Here is a 19,693-nt window from a genome sequence, read left to right as displayed (position 1 = left end):
CAGAGTCTGGCTACTTTTGCTGAGTGGTATGCCACCACTGCTGTCGCTTTCTGGCTGCTGCTGCTGTGTTTGGCTGCTTTGCTGTTTGACTGGACTGCTGGTATCCTGACGACTGAGGCCGATAGATCCCCAAAGAACCCAATGACCCTAATCAGCAGGAAGTAGCTAAAAGAGGTCTACAGCCCCTTTTCCTGTTAGTTTCCTACCTAAGGTGTGTGTGTGTGGGGGGGGGTTGGAAAGGAGGTGGAGGTGTTTAAGAACTTTAAATAAAGTAGGTGTTTAAAAAAAATTCTAAGCTTACAGAGCTGGGGGAGGGGAGAGCTCCTTGCAGAAGAACTCAGGGTAGGTGGAAACCTCTGTGTAGGAATTCCCCGTGGACTATGTTCATGGGTGGGCAGGCTCCCCACGGAGGCCGAGCTATAACTAGTGACTTAATAGTGACTCCACCACAGAGAAACCTGGCAGACACTGCCCTCATCCCGTGGGTCCATAATTTCAGTGTAATAGTATCTGAGCCGACCCCTCAAAGATACAGTATGGTGGGATTTTCTGTCTGAGATACCAAGGTTATATTTTTTATAACCCAGAGGTCCCAAATGATGTCCTTAAGCTTTAATCCTTAAAAAAGTGGACAACTTTGAATTTGCTTATTTCCAAAGTCTTCCTCTTGGCCTTTGTTCCCCTCAGTTGGCTCATGGTAGTTCCCTCTCTTTGTACATCTTGAAGCCTTTCCCTTCCCTTTCAAGCATGAATCCCCTTCCAGATAGTCTACTCAATGAGAGAGAAAAAAATCTGATGACAAACAAAACGTACCTATAATTTTGTAAATGACGGTCCCCATCTGTACCTTACTTCCGTCTACCTTGCTGGGCTGGGTGAGCGAGGGGACCACTGTCACCTGTCACCTGAGAGAGCCCTGTGGGTGGCAGCTGGGTTAAGCATGTGACCACAAGGAGAGACAGGAAGCCATGGGCTCATCCCCAGGGCTCCGCACCCTCACTCTGCCGCTCCAGCTCAAGCCCGGATGCCATCTGTGGTCTCTAGGTAGTGCCATGCCTTGCCTGAGGCTGTCTGCTGTCCCAGGCCCTCCCAGTTCAGTTTCTGGAGCTTTCCTTCGGTACAAAAAGGCCCTGGCCCCAGGATTCTGCGTGCTTAGGCTCCTCCAGATGTCAAGCTCAGTGCAGAAAAACCATCACTCCGCCGTGCTGCAGACGCCATGGCCCTTTCAAGAGCCAAGAGCCAAGTGTGTGAAGATGCTACTTCTCTGGGATGGATGGCGCTTGCTTCCTTCCAACATCCTCCCGGAGGAGGCTTTTCCAGTGGAGAACAGATTATCGCCATTTCCATCCCTGTATCTGAGAGGACTCCCTGCTCAGGCACCAGGGACTCTTCCTGTAATGGCAGCGTCCATGTGTCCCCACAGCCCGTCTGTGTGCACCCTTTAGCCCCTCTTCAGGGCAGCGCTGGGCTGTGCCTTACTTTTTCTATGGGAGATAGATCCTTCCCTCTCTCCATTCTGTGTGTCTGTATGATGTATGAATGCACATGTTTGTTCTTTTGTTTCTTTAATTTTTCATGTGTACTTCGTGTGTATGGAGGCTCATATGAGCGGGGCACATGTGTTTGTGAGGGCACATGCACGTGTGGCGGCCAGAGACCAACATCAGGGGTCCTTTACAATTGCCCTCCGCTTTAAGGTTTTGAAATGCAGTCTCTGGCTGAGCCTAGCGCTGGAAGGTTTGGCTAGCCTGGCTGGCCTGCCATGCCAGCTTTTTGGGGATCACATTCACTTCTTCAGGGATGGGGAGATGGCTCAGTACTTAAGGCACCTGCCACACATGTGTGAGAACTAGAGTTTGAATCTCCAGAACCCAGGTAAATGCTGGGTGGGCATGGTGGCCCACTGTAATTCCAGCCTTGGAAGGCACAGCAGGCTGGCTACTGGGACCAGCCTTATCCGTGAGCTCTGGGTTGGATTGGGAATCCCTGCCTCAATGAATTAGGTGAAAGCACCATTGAGGATGATATCTGGCATCAACTTCAGGCTTCCACATGCACACTAGCACCCCCCCACATATACATGTACCAACACATGTGCAAACATGCATGTCCCATGAAAAATGCAGAGAAACCAACGACAAAATTCATGCGTGCCAGCCCTCTCAGTTCAGAGTACACAAAATCCCAGCAGAGCTGACCTCCTCCATCCAGGAAAATGCCCATGAGAGGGCCTGGCCAAACAGAGCACCCATGCCTCTGGCATCACTGACAAGTTCCAGATAGACACATGACCTTAGACAAACCAATGAAACAGAACATGGCTGGTGCTGGGGCTGCTGGCGAGGCCTTGCTCCAGGCGAGCCCCAGGCAGAATTTCCCTGAGATTGTGAAGCTAGAGTGACAGGAAGAGCCGGATCCCTGAGCATCATATGAGCACCCAGCCTGGACCAGATGCTTTCCAGTTACATAGTTCAATTCGTTTGTTTTTGCTCAGTTTGATCTGGGTTTCTGACCCAGTAACAATGAAATTTCCTGGACAATAAGCTCATTGAGGACCTTATGTGCCCACAAACAAGGCGCTCTACAGGTTCTGACAGGTTCAAAAAGAACCCACCCCACTGCAATCACCTACGAAACTTAAAACTGGAACAGTGGCCCAGAGAAGAAGAGATTTAGACTAAGACAGGTGGTGAAAGTTTAGAGAACTGAAAAATAAAAAAGCAGGTCAGCCACAGCCACAAACCCCACTTGTAGCTACAACCACAAACCCCACTTGTAGCTATAACCACAAACCCCACTTCCATCTACAGTAGTTGTTTTCAACCTTTTAATGCAGTTCCTCATGTTTCGGTGACCCCCAACCATAAAATTATTTTTGTTGCTACTTCATAACTGCAATTTTGCTACTGTCATGAATTGCAACGTAGACATTGGTGTTCTCCAGTGGTCTTTTGGGGTCGCAACCCACAGTTTAAGAACTGCTGATCTACAGCCTGTTTCAGAGCACAAAGCCGCTATCCTGCTTCAGAAGTTCCATCAAGGAAAAATCGCAGAGTTCTCAAAGAAAACTTCCCAGACAAAGGAACGGGCGCCTGTCATAAGGCTCCTGGTGTACACATTGTGTGTTAATGCTCTAGCATTTGCACACATAGCAACATAACCACATTTGCATAAGTGTGTCCAAAGCTGCTGTTTTAAAGAGATAGTGGAGAGAGTATTCAAAGTCTATTTTTCTTTTTCTCACTTCTCAGTTAGCCCAGTAAACTATTAACCGGCATAGCCCTACGCAAACAGAGGAGGGGCTCAGCACACCAACGTCCCTTCTCTCTCTGCCTCCATTTTTAAATTCTTTCCTGAGAAAGTGAGTAAAACTGGAGGGCACCAAGCAGAGCTGGAGTGGAGTGCCCAGGAGGTAGGTAAACTCTTAGCAGGGCATGTGGTAAATATTTTTGGCTTTGCCAGTGGATCAGGCAATTACCCACACACACGGGCAAGGCCATGTCCTGATAAAACTTCACTTATAAGCACAAGTACTGGACTCCACTTCACTCAGGGCAAGAAATAAAATAACGGATCCATTTTCGAAAGCGGCTTGAGCCAGCTCAGGTGCAAATGCAGACAAAACAGAAAACACTGGACCCTCCCCCATCTGCTAGTCTAATTGCCTACCAACATGAACTAAACGGAGAGTTAAGGGCTGGGTGTGGTGGCACACACCGTTAATCCCAGCACTGAGCAGACAGAGGCAGGCAGATCTCTGAGTTCGAGGCCAGCCCAGTCTACAAAGAGAGTTACAGGATTATATAGATCCTGTGTTAAAAAACCACCACCACCACCAAAGAGTATAAAACTATCAACATCCAAGCTGGCCTGTAGATGCGACAAAGCGATAAACAGGCTGTAAACAGATGTGAACCCACACACTGTCTTCAGTTAAGAAAGAGACGGGGGGCTGGAGGAGGGCTCAGTGGGTGCTGCTTCTGTAAGAGGTCCAGGGTTGGGTTCCCAGCACCCACAGCCACCTGTAACTCCTGCTCCGGGTATCTGCCTCCTTCCTGCCTTTGCAGGAAACGGCAAATGTAAGCAGCAAAGGGAAAGACACGGCTCAAATGACGTGGGATCGCACCCTCCAGGTCACTCAGCCAATGAGGAAAGGGCTTGCCCTGGGGTTGGCATAACTGTTCTCTGCATTTGGTGTCAGCCATGCTGGCATGTGCAAAGTTGTAAAATATACTTCTTTGCTTTCCCTAGCCTGAGTCTCAGCGCTCCTATGATGGAACAGAATAGGTTGGAGAGGTGAGTGTTGGGGGGAGTGCATTACCTACCCTCAGGGACGGGAGTTTGCTGACTGCCCCCTCTGGTTAAGAGGACAGGATTTATGACTAAGTAAAACTGGCTCCAGCTTCGTCCTGGAGCTCTTGCCACTTGTCAGGTGATAAGCGTGTCCTCTCCAAGCTTTAGCTGTCAGCACTGACTACCAGAGAATGGCCATGAAGCTCCTGGCACCCTTCCCGACATTTATCACTCCCTGACACTGGCTACTGGGCACCATAGTTGTTATCAACCAAGTGAGAGAGAGGTAGCTGTGGGGACCTGCAGCAGCGACCTGGGCAGAAGGCGAGGAGGAGGAGGAAGCTTGCGACTGGAGTGTGTTTTCTTCAGTCCGAGAGGTCCTGTGCTGTGTCAGCCCTGTCAGTGCTGGGAGCTGCAGGCTGTGTGTGTGTGTGCGTGTGTGTGTGTGTGTGTGTGTGTGTGTGTGTGTGTGTGGCGAGGGATGTGGCTCTCACCTCACCAGAGTACACTGGGTCCTGGCAGAGTCCTCCTCGATTAAAGCCCAGGGGATCTAGTCGTTACTGAGAGGAAACCTAGGCACTGCATGAAAGCGTGAGGACCCAAGTTCATATCCCCAGAAGCCAGGTGAAGCCTGTTGTGGTAGTGTATGTACATCTGCAATTCCAGCATTCCTACGGTGAGACAGGGTGTGGAGACAGGGGAGTTCTCCAAAGCTCATAGAGCACCTAGCCTGGTATACCCAGTGATGAATAAGAGATCCCGTCGAAAGAAGCAGAAGGTGAGGAAGCCCACCTGAGGTTGCTCTCTGTCCTTTGCACATGTGTCACGGTGAACACACACACAAACACACAACTGGGAAAGCTGGGTCCTTGTGGGCCTCATCTGTGTCAGCATGGGTGATCCTCAAACATATGCAGAAACCCAAAAGGAGAAAAGGAGCCTGTAGCTTACATGGATCTGCCTGGCAGAAATCGGAAATGGAAGCCCCGAAGGTGGTGAAGGCAGGGCTGGGACAGGGCTCCGTTAGTGGAGTGCTTCTCTAGCAGGAACCACGCCCTAGGTTCCACTCAGCAGCACATAGCCCAGCTCTTGGGAAGAGGAGGATCAAGTCATCCTTGGCCACACAGTGAGTTCAAGGTCAGCTTGGGCACCAAAGGAAAGACAAAACAAACCAAAAAAGGTCCGGAGACATTCCCACTATTTCTCTCTATCCCTGTTTTGTTTTGTTTTCTCTTCCTTTTTTTTTTTTTTTTTTTTTTGAGATAGGGTTTCTCTGTGTAGCCTTGGCTGTCCTGGACCTGCTTTGTAGACCAGTCTGGCCTTGAACTCACAGAGATCTACCTGCCTCTGTCTCCTGAGTGCTGGGATGACAGGTGTACGCCACCTACTACTCGATACTTTTTTGTAGTCCGCAGGTCCCGGGCCTTAGACCAACAGAAAGTAAATTCACAGGAAAGCTGCTGAGCTCACCCCTGCCCTCACTCATCCTGTGAAAGACAACTCAGGAGACGAACCTCTAGACACGCATGAGGGGTTAGCTACGGTACGCTGACTGAGGTGGGAACGCGCACCTGGAGTGTAGGTGGCGCCATCCCACGGGCTTTCTAGTCTTCATGAAAAGGAGAGGGGGAGCTGACCCCTGGCATCTATCTCCCTCTGCTTCCTGGCTGTGGGTGCCATGTGACCAGCCACCCATACTCCTGTCACCGTGATGGACACGTGATGGACACCAGCCACCCATACTCCTGTCACCCTTGACCTGTGAGCCAAGAGAAAACCTTCCTCCCTCAAGTTGTGTGTGCATGTCCTTTATTGCAGAAAGAAGATAGGTAACTAATATATACCAGGCATAATGGTGGTTTGAGTGATGTGAGGGGTCAGAGGTCAGGGGTGAGAGGTGAGGGGTGAGGGGGCTGGTATTTGAGGGGCTTGGAGTCCCAGTTTCACAAGCTCGTTCTATCAATGGCCGTATTACGGAGAGAACGGACTTAAAGCAAGCAAACTTAACACCACGAATGTGGGCAAGATGGTCAATTCTGCGTCAAATGTATTTTGCCACAATTTAGAAAGAAGAAATAAGAGCAGACCACCAAAGGAGTCGGCAACACCACAGGCTTCTTATGGGGCCTCAGGAGAGAAGCATTCCAAACGCACTTCATGAGGGTGCCTGACTTTGGGAACTGACTTGATTGTACGAGGTGACCAGACAATAGACATTTTGAGTAACTCACGCTGGGGTGAAGCTGCTGATGGCAGCTCTCAAGCAAATGGCCTCATTAGAAGGTCTGGGGTTCCCAGTAGGGTTGGGGAAGATCATTGCCTGCTGTAGTTGTAGCCATATTTTTCCAGGGGAACTCACACCTTGAAACCACCAGCCCTACCTCGAAACACCTGTAGTTCGTTGTAGGACAATTTCACCTTGGCAAAGCGTCGGGGTTTTGTTTTGTTTTGTTTGTTTGTTTGTTTTTAAGAAAGCAATACTAAACCAGGGAGATGGTTCAGTGGGTAACGGCTCTTGCCACCAACCCTGATAACTGACAGCTTTGGACTGAGGCTTTGCGAGTTTTGAGTTCTCTTTCACTTAAATCAAGATTGTAATTTAGACTGTGACTGCAGGTCCATTTCTGATCTGGGCCAAAACAGTGGTATTGGCATTCGTCAATAACCATCTACTTGGACACGGCTTTCACGGTTTAAGGATATACCCTCTCAACGTCAGGTACTGTGGAGAAGACGCCTGTCATCCAGAGGGTCTGTGCCCGGCCAAAGGGAAGCAGCCGAGCTGAGCAGCCTCGAAGGGAGGCACCCATCTCCGTGTTCTTAAAAACCATCCAGCTGCTTCCAGCCTCTGCTGAAGCCGTCCAGGGTCTGCACTGGGGACTTGTGCGGCGGCTGTATGTAATTCGGGGAAGTGCCCATCAGGGGGCGCTGACACGCCTTCCTCCTCCAGGCCTCCTGGCAGCCAGGGGAGGCAGAGCTGGGCTGGGGAGGAGTCTTATTGCTTATGTCCTGTGTGGGCGGTGGGGGGTAGCAGAATGGTCCAGGCGGCTGTACCGGGTAACAGACAGCGCGGCGCAAGCCAGCCTCGCACCCCACCTCCACCCTCCATCCACGCAGAAGCTGGGCTCACCTGGGGCGGGTTCTCGACGACCAGCTCGTAGGTCAGCCCCGTAGACCCGAACCGCAGAATGTCGCCAGGGATCAGCTTCACTGCCACATTCTGAATGTGGCAGTCGTTGATAAACGTTCCGTTGCGGGAGTTAAAGTCCTGAAGGACAAAGCTGCCCTCGGCCTCGTTGAATTCGATGAGTGCATGGTGGTTGTCAATGTCTGAGGACTGAGATACAGAAGGACTGTCAGGAGCCAAGGAGAATGAAAAAGAATAACATCCCTCATACTTGCCGCTCACGGGGTTGACATTGAGCCTCCTTGCTGGGTCCTCATGTGTGTGTGTGCGCGCGCGCGGATGCGCGGGGGTGTACGCAAATGCATATTTACACATATAGAACAACAGAATGTTCTAGGGGGAGGTGAAAGAGTATCCTGCTGGGAAGCTCTTTAAGCTCCGGAAGTACACAACTCAGAGGCATCATTCAGGAAGTTCCTGGAACCGAGCACAAGCGCTGAGTCCCTCCCTCCCCAAGCTTATATAAGCAGTAAGGCTTGCTGAGGGAGACACTCGGACAAGCTGAGCCTCCTGCAAGAAGCAGAGACACCTGGGAAGGACTCTCCACGCTGCCGAGCTGCCTGCAGGCTGGGCAGTGCGCCCCAGGCTCCCAGCTTTGTGAGCTGTCACCCATGCTGGGGTGGGCTTCGGTGAGGCGGCTGTCCTTGAGTCGTTTCTGCTCCCGTAAGGAACCCCTCACCTGTATTCCTGTAGGTAACCCCAGTAAAACTCACTGTCTCACCCAGCTGGACCTCCGTGGTTTCTGTACCTTGGTCTGTCGTCAGTTCCCTGCCTGGGAAGATATTTGCTCAAGCCTCTCCAGGAATAGTGTCACACAGCAGGTCTCTTCATCACTCCTTGCCTTAACTTTTGAGACTGGACTCTCACCAAGCTATCCCAAGCCCTGGGTGTGCTGGTGTGTGCTGCCAGCGTGTCACCTCATGTGGGAGCTGAGGATCTAGGCTCTGTTGCTGAGATAAACACTGACCAAACACGGATTTGGGGAGGAAAGGTTTCTGTTTGGCTTACAGTCACAGTTCATCACTGTGAAGCAGGGCAGGGACCTGGAGGCCGGAGCTGAAGCAGAAGCCGGGGAGGAGTTCAGATTGCTGTTTGCTCCCCATTCTCCTGTTCCACTACCGTTTTTATACAGCCCAGGCCTACCTGCACAAGGATGGTGCCGCCCGGAGAGGGCTGGGTCCTCACACATCAATCAGCAAGCAAGAAAACGCCCCACAGACACGCCCCCAGGCCAGTCTGAAGGAGGAAGATCTTTAGTTGGGGCTCCCTCTTCCCGAGTGACAACCACGATGAGCCAGAACAGGGCTCCGGGCAGAAGGACATTTTCAGAGTAGAGGGGACCGAGAGCTCTGCTCTGTGGCAGACGGCATTGCATGCATGTGAGGAGGACTGCGGATCTGTGGGACTAACAGGAGAGGGGGGCTTTCAAGGGCGGAAGAGGTGGCTCTGTTGGTAGAGGGCTCGCTTGCCTTGTGAGCGAGAGGGTGTGAGTTTATCCTCATGGAGAAAGCCTGGTGTGGGGGCACACGCTTGTCATCCGAGGCTCACTGGCCAGCCAGGCTAGCCTATTTAGTGAGCTGTGGGTGACCGAGAGACACTGTAAAAAATGAGTGTGTGTGTGTGTGTGTGTGTGTGTGCGTGTGTAGGGGTGGAGAGGAAAAATAACACCTGAAGCTATCTGATCTCCACACACACATGCACGCATTCTTCCTCTCACATGTATACATGTATACACCACACACACACACACACACACACACACACACACCCCAGACCAGCCTGCAGTAGCTGGATCTAGGGAGGAGAGCCTGAAGGGGAGGTCACAGGCAGCCAGCCACTGTTGCAGGCCGTGAAGGCGAAGGTGCCAGCCGTGGGATACAGGCAGCTTCCAGAGCTTGAAGATGCCCTCCAGCTGACAGGCAGCAAGGAAAAGAGGGTCTCCTGCATGGGCCTGGAGGCACACCTGCAGGGGGAACCCGGGTCCACACCCAGAGCAGAGCCTGAATCCGCCCAGATTCCTCACTTGAGAGCCGCGAGGTAATCAGTGTGTTGTTTGAAACAGAAACTTAACAGAAGGAGTGAAGTGTTCTATCCTAACTCAGCTGCCGGAGGTGGTCCTAACCACTTCCCAGCCCAGCCACTGCCAAGGCCCCACTGCGCATGCTCAGGACTGGTGCCCGAAGGAGACTACACAACTTGCCCGCGCCTGCGCCCCACCGGGGCAGAGTCGAGTTTACCTACTTAACCACCGATCAACCACCCATTCTGCCTGCTCAAAAGTTCTCTCTCGAGGCAGCAGAGAGGGGCCGGCTGCAAAGCCTGCGCGGGGAGGCTCCAACTTTCAGACAAGCTCGGCCCTGAACGCCTAGCCTCGCTTGCCCGCTGTACCAGGGCTCTGCCCGCTGTACCAGGGCTCTCCGGTTCTCGTCTTGCCAAGCCAGAGAGTTACGCCAGCTGCCTTGACATCTGGATGTCCTTTCCAGCCCCACTCTGACAGGCTTAAAGAAGCAACCGGGCTTCCTTTCACCCTGAGAACCTGTCCTTTGTACCCCGTACGGGACTCGGTGGGTGTGGGCCCCCGGAGTTCAGCCTCGAGGGACTTGAAAGAAAAACATGTTGTTACATTGGATCCCCAGCAGAGGGCGCCAGCCCACCGTGTGCCCTCCGCGGAGGGTCGGGGGAGCCTCAGGCTGGGGACTCCACAGCTGCAGGTGGCTGCCTTATCATCTCCGGGAGCTCACAGGATTTTCAGGGGTTCCCAAAGCCACACGAAGTCAGAGTCCCGTGTCTGAGGCCGCTCTGCCCCTTCCGACTGGCTGTGTGGTTTTAACCTTTCAACGACCCATTTATACACCGCGGTATGAGGGAGGATAATAACAGTAATGGTGGTTTTTATCCCGCAAGGTGGCAACTGTGTGTGTATGTTCATATGTGGCAGTGTGTATGTGTGTGTGCTCAAGTGTGTGCATTCGTGTGTGTGTGCCTGCCTCAGGGGTCTGTCCTTAGGTGCTGCCGTCTTGTTTTATGACACAGGGACTCTCACTGGCCTGGAACTTGTCGGTATGGCTAGGCTGCCTACCCAGGGAGCACCAACGGTCCCCTGAGTTACTCCTCCGTGGAAGCAGCCTGGTAGACACCCCTTCAAAGGCGTGCCTCCTCAGGGATTCTAAAACCTGTCAAGTTGGCAGTGAGGTTAGTATTCAGAGAAATGAGGGAGGAGGAAGAGAGGACGGTCCCCAAACGAGGGACGTGGAGGAGAAGTCTGGACGGCAGGAGTTAACCAGCAGGTGAAAAGTCCGTCGGCCACTGGATGGGGACATTTCTTCATTCAAAAACAACTGAAGCTCATTCTCAGAAAAGCTTAAGTAACGGTCATGTTCACCAGGCGCAGTGCAACTCAGTGTGGGCTTGTGTGACGGAGGCAGGAGGATCTTGTGAGTGTGAGAGCCCATCTCACGAACAAAGAAAGAGGGTGGGGACACCGCCCAGTTTGTACCACGCTCACAGTCAAGCATGAGGACCTGACTTTCTCCTCCACACTGTAAATGCTGGGCACTTCGGGGGCACCTGGAACCCTAGCCATGCGGGTATGTGGGAGGGTGAAGACAGGCAGACCCCAGGAACCCAGGCTTGGAGCTACAGGTTCAGTGAGAAGCTGTCTCTAAAATTAAAGCTGGGACTGAAGAGGTGTCTCAACGCTTAGGTTATTTGCTGTACTTTCGAAGAGCTCTGAAGCTGGTTAGCTGAGCTCCGGGGGATCCCACGTTCTCATCTGGCCACTGCAGGCAGCAACACAGGAGCATGTACTAGCAGAGAGACAGAGAGAGACATAGAGAGAAACACACACACACAGACACACACAGAGAGACAGAGAGACAGAGTCGAAGAGACACATAGACATACACAGAGAGAGACAGAGAAACAAAGACAGAGAGAGACAGACACACAGACACACACACACAGAGGCAGGAGCCATCTTCACTATTAAAGTGTGCAGTACACTTCAGGAGGGTCTAGTTCTGAGCTGAGCAGGGTTAAGTTGGGAGGGGAGGTTCTCAAGTGTGAGTTTTTGAAATTCGGTCCCCCCACCCCCCGTTCCTTTTCCCCCTTGCTCTCCCAGTCTGGACAGACCCCTAATGGCCACACGAGGAGTCCCACCTGCCTCTGGATCCCTTGGGTGGCTGGGCCCTCCTTGACCTTTTCCGGCCTTTCCTTTCCAGCTCTGATGCTGACATGTGACCATTAGCACGTCTGTGGAAACTCAAGGCCTGTTTCTGCTTCCCGGACGGCAGGACCATGTGACTCTGCCCTGCCTCCCGTAGGGGTTGTGAGGTGAGTGTACGTGATGATCGCACCTTTACTCTCTGTGTCTCACCAGCTCCACTGGCCTTTCAAAAAAAAGTAACTACTTGCTAAGTGTAACTGCTGTGTGATTTCAAGGCTGTTTTTGTTTGTGTTTTCTTCCCTTTAGGCTTATGAACTTTGTTAAATTTTAATTTTAATTTAATTTTTGTGTGTGTGTGGACGGGTGAGGGTAAGGCGGTGCCCTTGAAGGCCAGAAGAAGATGTCTGATCCCCTGGAACTGGAGTTGGAGGTGGTTGAGAGTCTCATTGTGGCTGCTGGGAATGAAAACTGAACCTGGGCCCTTTGAGAAGGCAGCCAGAGCTCCTAACCTCTGAACGGTCTCTCCAGCCTAGTATTTATTATTATTGTGGTTGTTATTATTATATGTGTGTCTGTGCACATGAGTACATTACCCATTGGACTTGCTGGGTGCTGGGTTTCCTGGAACTGGAGTTAGAGGTGGTGGTGAGCCTCCTGTGGGTGTTGGGTCATCTATTTAGCTCTCCTAACTGCTGAGCCAGCTCTCCACCCTGGTCACTTCCATTGGGATGAGGCCAAGGACACTAGGTGTCCAATTATTTTCTATCAAATGCCACTCAGTTTCTGCCTGTATAGTAACGATTCTCACTAGTTGCCTTTTCCAAGCAGCTTTCGGTCTCCACAGGTGCCCCACTCAGGCCCCCTGAGACCCCTTCTCAGCCTTGTTTTAGGAGACTGCACTAACATCATGGTGCTCTTGACTTCGCACCGTGCCAGGACACCTCTTCTCATTCAGTGGGCACACGAACCCTGAGGTACACAGTTTACAGATGGGGACAGAAGCATAAAGCCACATAGCCAGGAAATGGCCGGAAGAGGTTCAGGCCCAGATCTCTCTGTCCTCGAAGCCTGTGCCTTTCAAACCATTATGTCTTTTAAAATCTTCTAGTAGGGTTCAAAAGGAGAGATTCCCCAGCGGGTAAAATTGCTTGCCATGCTAGCCTGGGCAGATGAGCCCAATTTCTGCCACCTGTGTAAAGAAGGTAACCCATCCCACCAACTCTACAGAGCTGCCCTCTGACTTCCACATGCCTCCTGTGGTTCTCTCTCTTTCCCTCTCTCTCTCTCACACACAGAAACAAACAATAAACAAAACAGAATAAAATTAAATAGAAACAAAACAGAATAAAATTAAATAGATCCCAGCTTTCACCTTGGCTAAAGGGAAGTAAAATGACCTACAGTCAGTCATTTAGTCAGTTTCTTTCTCTCTCTCTCTCTCTTTCTTTTGAGATAGGGTTTCTATGGTAGTCCTGGCTGTCCTGGAACTCCCTCTGTAGACCAGGCTGCTGGCCTCCAACTCAGAGATCTGCCTGTCTCTGCATTGCAAGTGCTGGGATTAAAGGCGTGGACCACCACACCTGGTTTAAAGTCTTTCTCTTAATATGCTAAAAACAAATCCTATTCTTTCTCTTGATTTTCCCACTGTGGGCACTGCACAGGTTTTCTGTGCCCTGGCATGGAGACTTTGTCAGGTAGAAGACCATGTGAAAGGGGATGTGATGACTACTTTTGATGGTCAACTTGACAAGATTGAGAAAACTAGTCCTGGGCAGCCGTGAAACGCACCTCTGGAGTGTCTGGGATGGTGGTTTCCATGGAGATGCTGGAGCCTTTATCTCAGTGACTGGCTTTGTTATAAGACAGAACGATTAGGAGGTGGGGGGAAGGGGGAGGTGAGACCTAACTGGAAGAAGCAGAGCAGGTCACTGGGGCCTGTCCTTGGGTTGTCTCCGCCCCTCTGTCTCCTGCATTCCCGCTCTGTTTCCATTCTGTCACGAGCTCAGCAGACCCTCTGCCACACACGCCTGAAGCCATGATACTCTGACCACACACAAAGGGCCAGGTAAATGCGGAGTGACCTCTCCAGATACTGTGGGCTCAGACAAGGTTCTCTGCTATTTCCCATCAGGTAATTTGCCAAGACAGTGAGAAAAGTAGCACAGAAGGCATGGAGAGCTTTAGTTAAATCGGTTGAATTTGTTTGACTAGGCGAACTTTCCAGAAATGCTATTGTTGACCTGCTACGTAATGGCAGGATGCTAAATGTCCTCTCCCTAGAATCAGAAATGAGGCAACTAAGGAGACTTATGCTGCCTTCATCACTCTCACAATACCTAAAATGAAACAGTCGTGGACAGCACTCGCTGCTGGCCAGGAGTCTGGACCCATCTCCTACATGGCTGGCAGAGATGAAAACACCAGCAGCGGTGTGGACAAGTTCGGTGGTTTCTCTAGGTACCAAGCAGAAATTTCACCGTGACACTGCTATCACACTGCCAGACATTTGTGCCTCCTCAAAACCTGTGTGCAGCGAGCGCTGTGCTGGGGAGATTTTTTTATTTTAACTTGACACAATCTAAAATCATCTTGGGAGAGGAGCCTTAATTAAGAAAATGCCTGGTCATTATGGGTTGGCACTACTTGACAGGGATCAGGAAGTGCGGCCTTGTTGGAGGAAGTGTGTCACTGGGGGGGGGGTGAGCTTTAGGGTTTCAAATGCTCAAGCTGGGCCCAGTGTCTGTCTCTCTCTTCCTTTTGCCTGCCAGTCTAGTTGTAGAACTCTTAACTACCTCTCCAGCACCATGTTTGCCTGTGTGCCACCTTGCAACTATAAGCTAGGCCTAATTAAATGTTTTATTTTATAAAAAAAAAAATGTCTCCATCAGATTGTCCTTAGCATGAGCCTGTGGGAGCATTCCCTTGGTTAATGATTGATGTGAGAGGGCCCAGCCCACTGTGGGCGGCATCACCCCTAGGCAGGTTGTCCTGGGGGGGTTTAAGGGAGCAACCTGAGCAAGCCAGTAAGCAGTGTTTCTCCATGGGCCCTGCTTCAGTTCCTGCCTCCAGGTGCCTGCCTGGAGTGCCGGAGTTGGCTTCCCCCAGTGACGAGCTGTGATCAGAAACATGTAAGAAACCCTTTCCTCCTCAAGCTGCTTTGGCCCTGGTGTCTACACAGCAAGAGACCGCAACTAAAATGAGCCGTTATTTGAGATGACCTCAGACTAGAGATACCCACAGTGTTCAGTATAGGAATAGTTAAGCAAACAGCAGCATGTCCACACTATGGAATACTACCCAGAAATAACACACACACACACACACACACACACACACACACACACACACACACACACAGGTAGCAACCTAAACACATCTCTAGGCCTGAGTGAAAGGGCAACCAAACCAAACCAAAACCCCTAATTTTAACAGACCACCCACTGTGTGATTTGATTAATGTAACTTTCTTCAAACAACAGAATTATCAATATGGAGAAGACAGTACTAGCTTCAGGGCTTACGGGTGAGGGGAGGGGCCTCTTGAGGAAGAAGGAGAATCTAGATCTGGTCGTGAGATTGTTTTGCATCTTGGCTTCTGCACATAAATCTGCACCCATGATAAAATCATGAGCACCTGTCCTCCATATACCCCCCAGCATACACATATGTATGGCACCATGGCACATGCTCTGGTCTGTTCTGACCATGTTGTAAGTCACACAGGTGTAATCAGAGGGAGGTGTGCGCTCAGCCTCCCTCTACTATCTTTGGAACCTTCTGTGAATCTTTACCTGTCTCAAATAGAGATTGTTAGAGACGCCTGATCTGCTCCTGCAGGAGGCCTCATCCTCGGCCGCTCTGCACTTCCACACATATCCTAGCCTGCCTGAATATTTAAAGAGCCTCTGAGCCTCTGTTGTTATCATCCATTTCTCTCTTCCACTTTCTTGGCTGTCAGTGAATTGAGGCTTTGGACCAAACCGCAGCTCCTCAGAAAATGAAGGGAAATCAAAGGAGGCTGCAGCTAAGCCCAAGGCTTTGCCTCAGAGCTTCCTGGCCTCCAGGGGCCCCTTAGGGGCAGGGTATAGAAACGGAAGGCCTGGAGGAGCTATGGAAAGAGAGGGGGCTCCCTGGGCACAGGCCAGGGGAGGGCAATTCAGTGCACCTGCCCTCACCCAGAAAGCTGCTTCTGGGAAGGGGAAAACTTGGGAAACATGAGGACAAGGTCGGTAGCTGACCAAAGGCCCATCACCTGCAGATGACACCAGCTACCCTCCTGCACCCGGGAGATTCCTGCAGAGGCCACGGTGGCTGCTGGCCTTGGAGAGACCTGAGTGCACCCCACATCAAGGAGAGCTGAGGAAGCATGGGGCGGGGCGCGCCATGTTCTCACCTGTAAGACAAGGTCCGAATCCGCATGCTTGCCAATCGTGGTGCTTTTATTTAGAAGAAAAAACCCATCCGCGCTCTTCAAATAGGCTTTCATTCTCTCTGATTTTCCTGCAGAAGGGTTCAGAAAGGGTTTGGTTAGAGAAACACATTCTGGGTTAGAATGGGAGGGATGCAGTAGCCTGGCATCGTGGAGTCCTCAGGGGGAGGGGGAGACAAGGAGTGGTGACCAGTGGGGGCCAGTGGTGACTGCGCCCTGCCTTTTGAAGATCATCTCTCCTGACAGAGAAGAGTTGAAATCTGATAATCAAACTGAGGATATTATATATATATGGTGAGTGTGTGTGAGATATATAAATATATATATATATATACGCATATACACATATACACACTGCATATATTTATATGAAATACCTTTTTCTCTCTATTTATACACAAACACACACATGTAGAACTTACATGAACATAGATGTGCTTGAGTGTTTGCGTGTGCACCAGGTGTATGCAGGCACATGCAGAGGTCAGAAGAGGGCACCAGACCCCCTGGGATTGGAGTTACAAATCCCAGGGGTGTTGGTTGTGACCTGCCCCGTGAGGGCTGGGATCTGAACCTGGGCCCTCTGCAAGAGCAGTAAGAACCCTTCACCACCGAAGCCATCTCTCCAGACCCCTGGTGGTATAACTGAGGGAGGTGGAAAGCTCTAAAATCGCCCAAGCACAGCCCGACTGTCGCAGACGATGGCTGCCCACCTCCCTCGGCCTCCGTTATCCGTAGCACGCCCTGCACTTGTCGGTCGGTGATGACTCAGCAGCGCGTACCACTTCAGACACTGTGGGTGAGTTACTCTCTCCCAGGTTGCCTGGCACACAACCAACGCTGCTATCACTGATGCTAAGCTGGACTTCTCAGACTCTACTTCAGACACCCACAAGCTCCCGCTGAGCTTACAGTGCCCAGAGCTGGCCCTGGAAAAGCAGGCGTCAACTGATAATTTCTTTGTGAATCACTGCATTTCTCCATAGATTGAATTAGGAAAGGGAGCGATTTCTTTTTTAATTTTAAAACCCTCTTTCTCTCCCTCTCTCAATCTCCGTGTGTGCAGGTGTTCACACACCTCAGGAAGCATATGAGTTCATAGGACAACTCGCAGGGGTCAGTTACCCCCTTCTGTTGTGAGTAGGGGACAGAGACCAAAATCTGGTCCTCGGACCTGCTTGGCAAGTACTTTTACCTGGTGAGCCATCTCATGGGGCCAAGGACTGATTTCTAAAGGTCAAGTAGGAAGCTGCAAGATTGTGTGTGACCCTGACCCTGCACAGCTCCCCTCCCAACACTTTATTATGGAAAAGTCAAATACACAGAGATCTTTAAAGTGGGCGGTGAGACAGGTGTGGCGGTTTGTGCCTATAACCCAGCACAGAGGCAGGGGGATTGCGAGGTTGAGGCTGGGAGAGAATACAAAGGGAGCTGGAAAGATGTCTACTGGGCTACAAGCACTGGCTTCTCAGGTTAGTACAGGACTCAGGTTTGACCATCCATAGCCCTGTTTCTGGGGGGGTCAGATGCCCTTTTCTGACCTTCGTGGGCACTGTGGGCACATGGTATGGAGACATAAGGAGCAGGCAAACGCCAGACACATTAAAAGAAAGACAAGAAAGGAGCAGCAACGGAATTCCTATGAGCTCAACACCAGGATTCTGTAACCCATAGTTTGCTGTTATTATTATCATCATTATTAGGTTTTGGGGGTTTGAGACAAGGTCTCAAGGTAGCCCAGGCTGGCCTCAAACTCAGTGTACAGCTGAGAATGAGCGGCTCTGGCTTTGCTTTCCAGTCTCCACCCCCTGGGATGACAGGCATGTACTGCCATGTCCAGCTTGCTATGTTTTCTGTCCCGTCTGCCCATCCATTCACACTTCTGTCTCACAAAATAAGTTCCACACAGTTAAAAGAAACAAACAAACACTTCAGTGACATCAGACATTCCTAAAACATTGATGATAATGCAGCTCTCTGAATTCTAACCAAACTCTACTCAAGCGCCCAGGAGCTAGCTCAGTGCCTGGTCAAAGAACAACAGCTCTCATTTGCGTTTCTACTGAGAAACTTGTGGGGAGTAGTTATGGAGGCTGGGGATAGAAACCCAGAATCCTCTGTCTGTGGCGTGAGGACACTCAGGGTTTCTGCTCTCTATCACTGTCCTGCACAGGGCCTAACCAGGGCTAGGCTTTCAAAGTTGACCTTGAACACCTTCTGGGAGCTGTGTTCACAGCCGTGCACCACCAAATCCACCAGCATTGGGGCCCTCTGCCACCCCGACCGTTTTGGTCTCTTCCATGTCCCGTGCCCAGAGCTGTCACACCCGGTAGATAGAAGTGTTCGCTAAATTCTTACTGACTGAAAGGGCAAGTGATGCCTCAAAGGAAGCTCTGCCTGTAGCAGTGGAAGGTGCCTCCTTTCATTTCCCCCTTCAGGATCAGTCCTAGACGGAACTTTGGAAGCTCAAGTCTGTTCCTCTCACTGCCTTGGTTGGGCAGTGCTTCTCTACCTTAGCTTGGCCCTGTACGGTCCCCCACCTGCCTGAAAATACTGTAGACATCTGAGGGTGTTAAACTGTGGATCGGTTCCTTCTTGATACCATGACAAGAGCCAAACAGCTTCCATCAGACACGGGTTAGAGGCGGGTTAGAGGCGGGCTGTGGAGGAGACATTCTGTTGAGGGCTACTGGCCTGTGAGCCAGCGGTACACTTTCCTCTGTTATAGCTGGGCAGTGAGGTCAAGCAAGGGGAACCTCTCTGACCGCTGGCGGGTGACCCTGAAAGGGAGAGTCCCCTCCTAATCCCAGCTGCACCAGGTGAAACAACCCGGAGCCTGAAGTCTCCATCCAGATGCCTCTGGGGACAGGGTGTGCCAGCGCTTAGGGAGGAAGGATTGGTGTCTGAGCAGCTGCCCTGAAACTGGAGGCTGGATTGGAGCGCTCCGGGCGGGGACACGCCTCCTCCCGTCACTCTCCGCCGGTCATCCCTGGGCCCGCGCTCACCTGGCAGGAGGAGGAAGCTGGCGCTCTGTCCTCCTCTGAGGGCCCGGTGGGCTGGGAGCTGCTGGCCAGCTCCAGGGCGAGGCGGCCCGCCGCACTCAGCCGAATCTCCAGCCTGGCTGGCACCCCGCGCGCCTGCTGGGCGTGTGTACGCGCGTCACCGTGGAAACCGGACAGGCTGGGCCAGCAGGTGAGGGGCGTGGCCTGGGCGGGGGCGTGGCCTGCATGGAACACCCGCTCCGCGTGTGTGCAAGTACACGTGTGTGCAGAGAAGGGCTCGGGTACGACTTTTAAGCATTCCAGGCAGACCGAGAAGGCCTCATTTCACAGATGGAGAAACAGAGGCCACCTGAGCTTTTGTAAAAGACTGATCAAGGAGCTGAGAGGGAGAGAGGGAGACAGGTCCGGTGGGAGGTTGGGGAATCTTGAAGGTCAGCACCCAGACTTACCCAAGCCCACCCGCTCTGGGGTTAGGACGGTGTTGGGCATGAAGTGAGCGAGCTAGTCAGAACCAGGATTCTTTTTCTGAGCTAGGGAGCAGCTGCTTCTGACCTCACAGCCTTTTGGTCCTCATCCTTGCCTCCCCGTTACAAGGGACTCACTGCCGTTCTTAGTCT

The 19,693-nt window shown here is 51.6% G+C and overlaps 1 protein-coding gene across 1 annotated transcript in view; it reads right to left on the bottom strand.

Moving 5' to 3' along the window:
• Positions 1-19,213, bottom strand: part of Fhad1 (forkhead associated phosphopeptide binding domain 1) — a 112,501-nt gene extending 93,288 nt beyond the window's left edge. The window contains exons 1-3 of the mRNA XM_060379138.1: positions 19,080-19,213; positions 16,039-16,145; positions 7,424-7,630 (exon numbers count right to left, since the gene is read on the bottom strand). Of these exons, the coding sequence (XP_060235121.1) occupies positions 7,424-7,630; positions 16,039-16,131 (300 nt within the window). The 5' untranslated portion in view covers positions 16,132-16,145; positions 19,080-19,213. The remainder of the gene's footprint in view (positions 1-7,423; positions 7,631-16,038; positions 16,146-19,079) is intronic.
• Positions 19,214-19,693: the final 480 nt, after the last annotated feature.

The sequence above is a fragment of the Meriones unguiculatus genome, chromosome 3 (assembly GCF_030254825.1).
Source record: "Meriones unguiculatus strain TT.TT164.6M chromosome 3, Bangor_MerUng_6.1, whole genome shotgun sequence".
In the NCBI taxonomy this organism is placed as follows: domain Eukaryota; kingdom Metazoa; phylum Chordata; class Mammalia; order Rodentia; family Muridae; genus Meriones; species Meriones unguiculatus.
The sequence above is the reverse complement of the archived record's forward strand: the minus strand, read 5'-3'. Positions and strand labels throughout refer to the sequence as shown.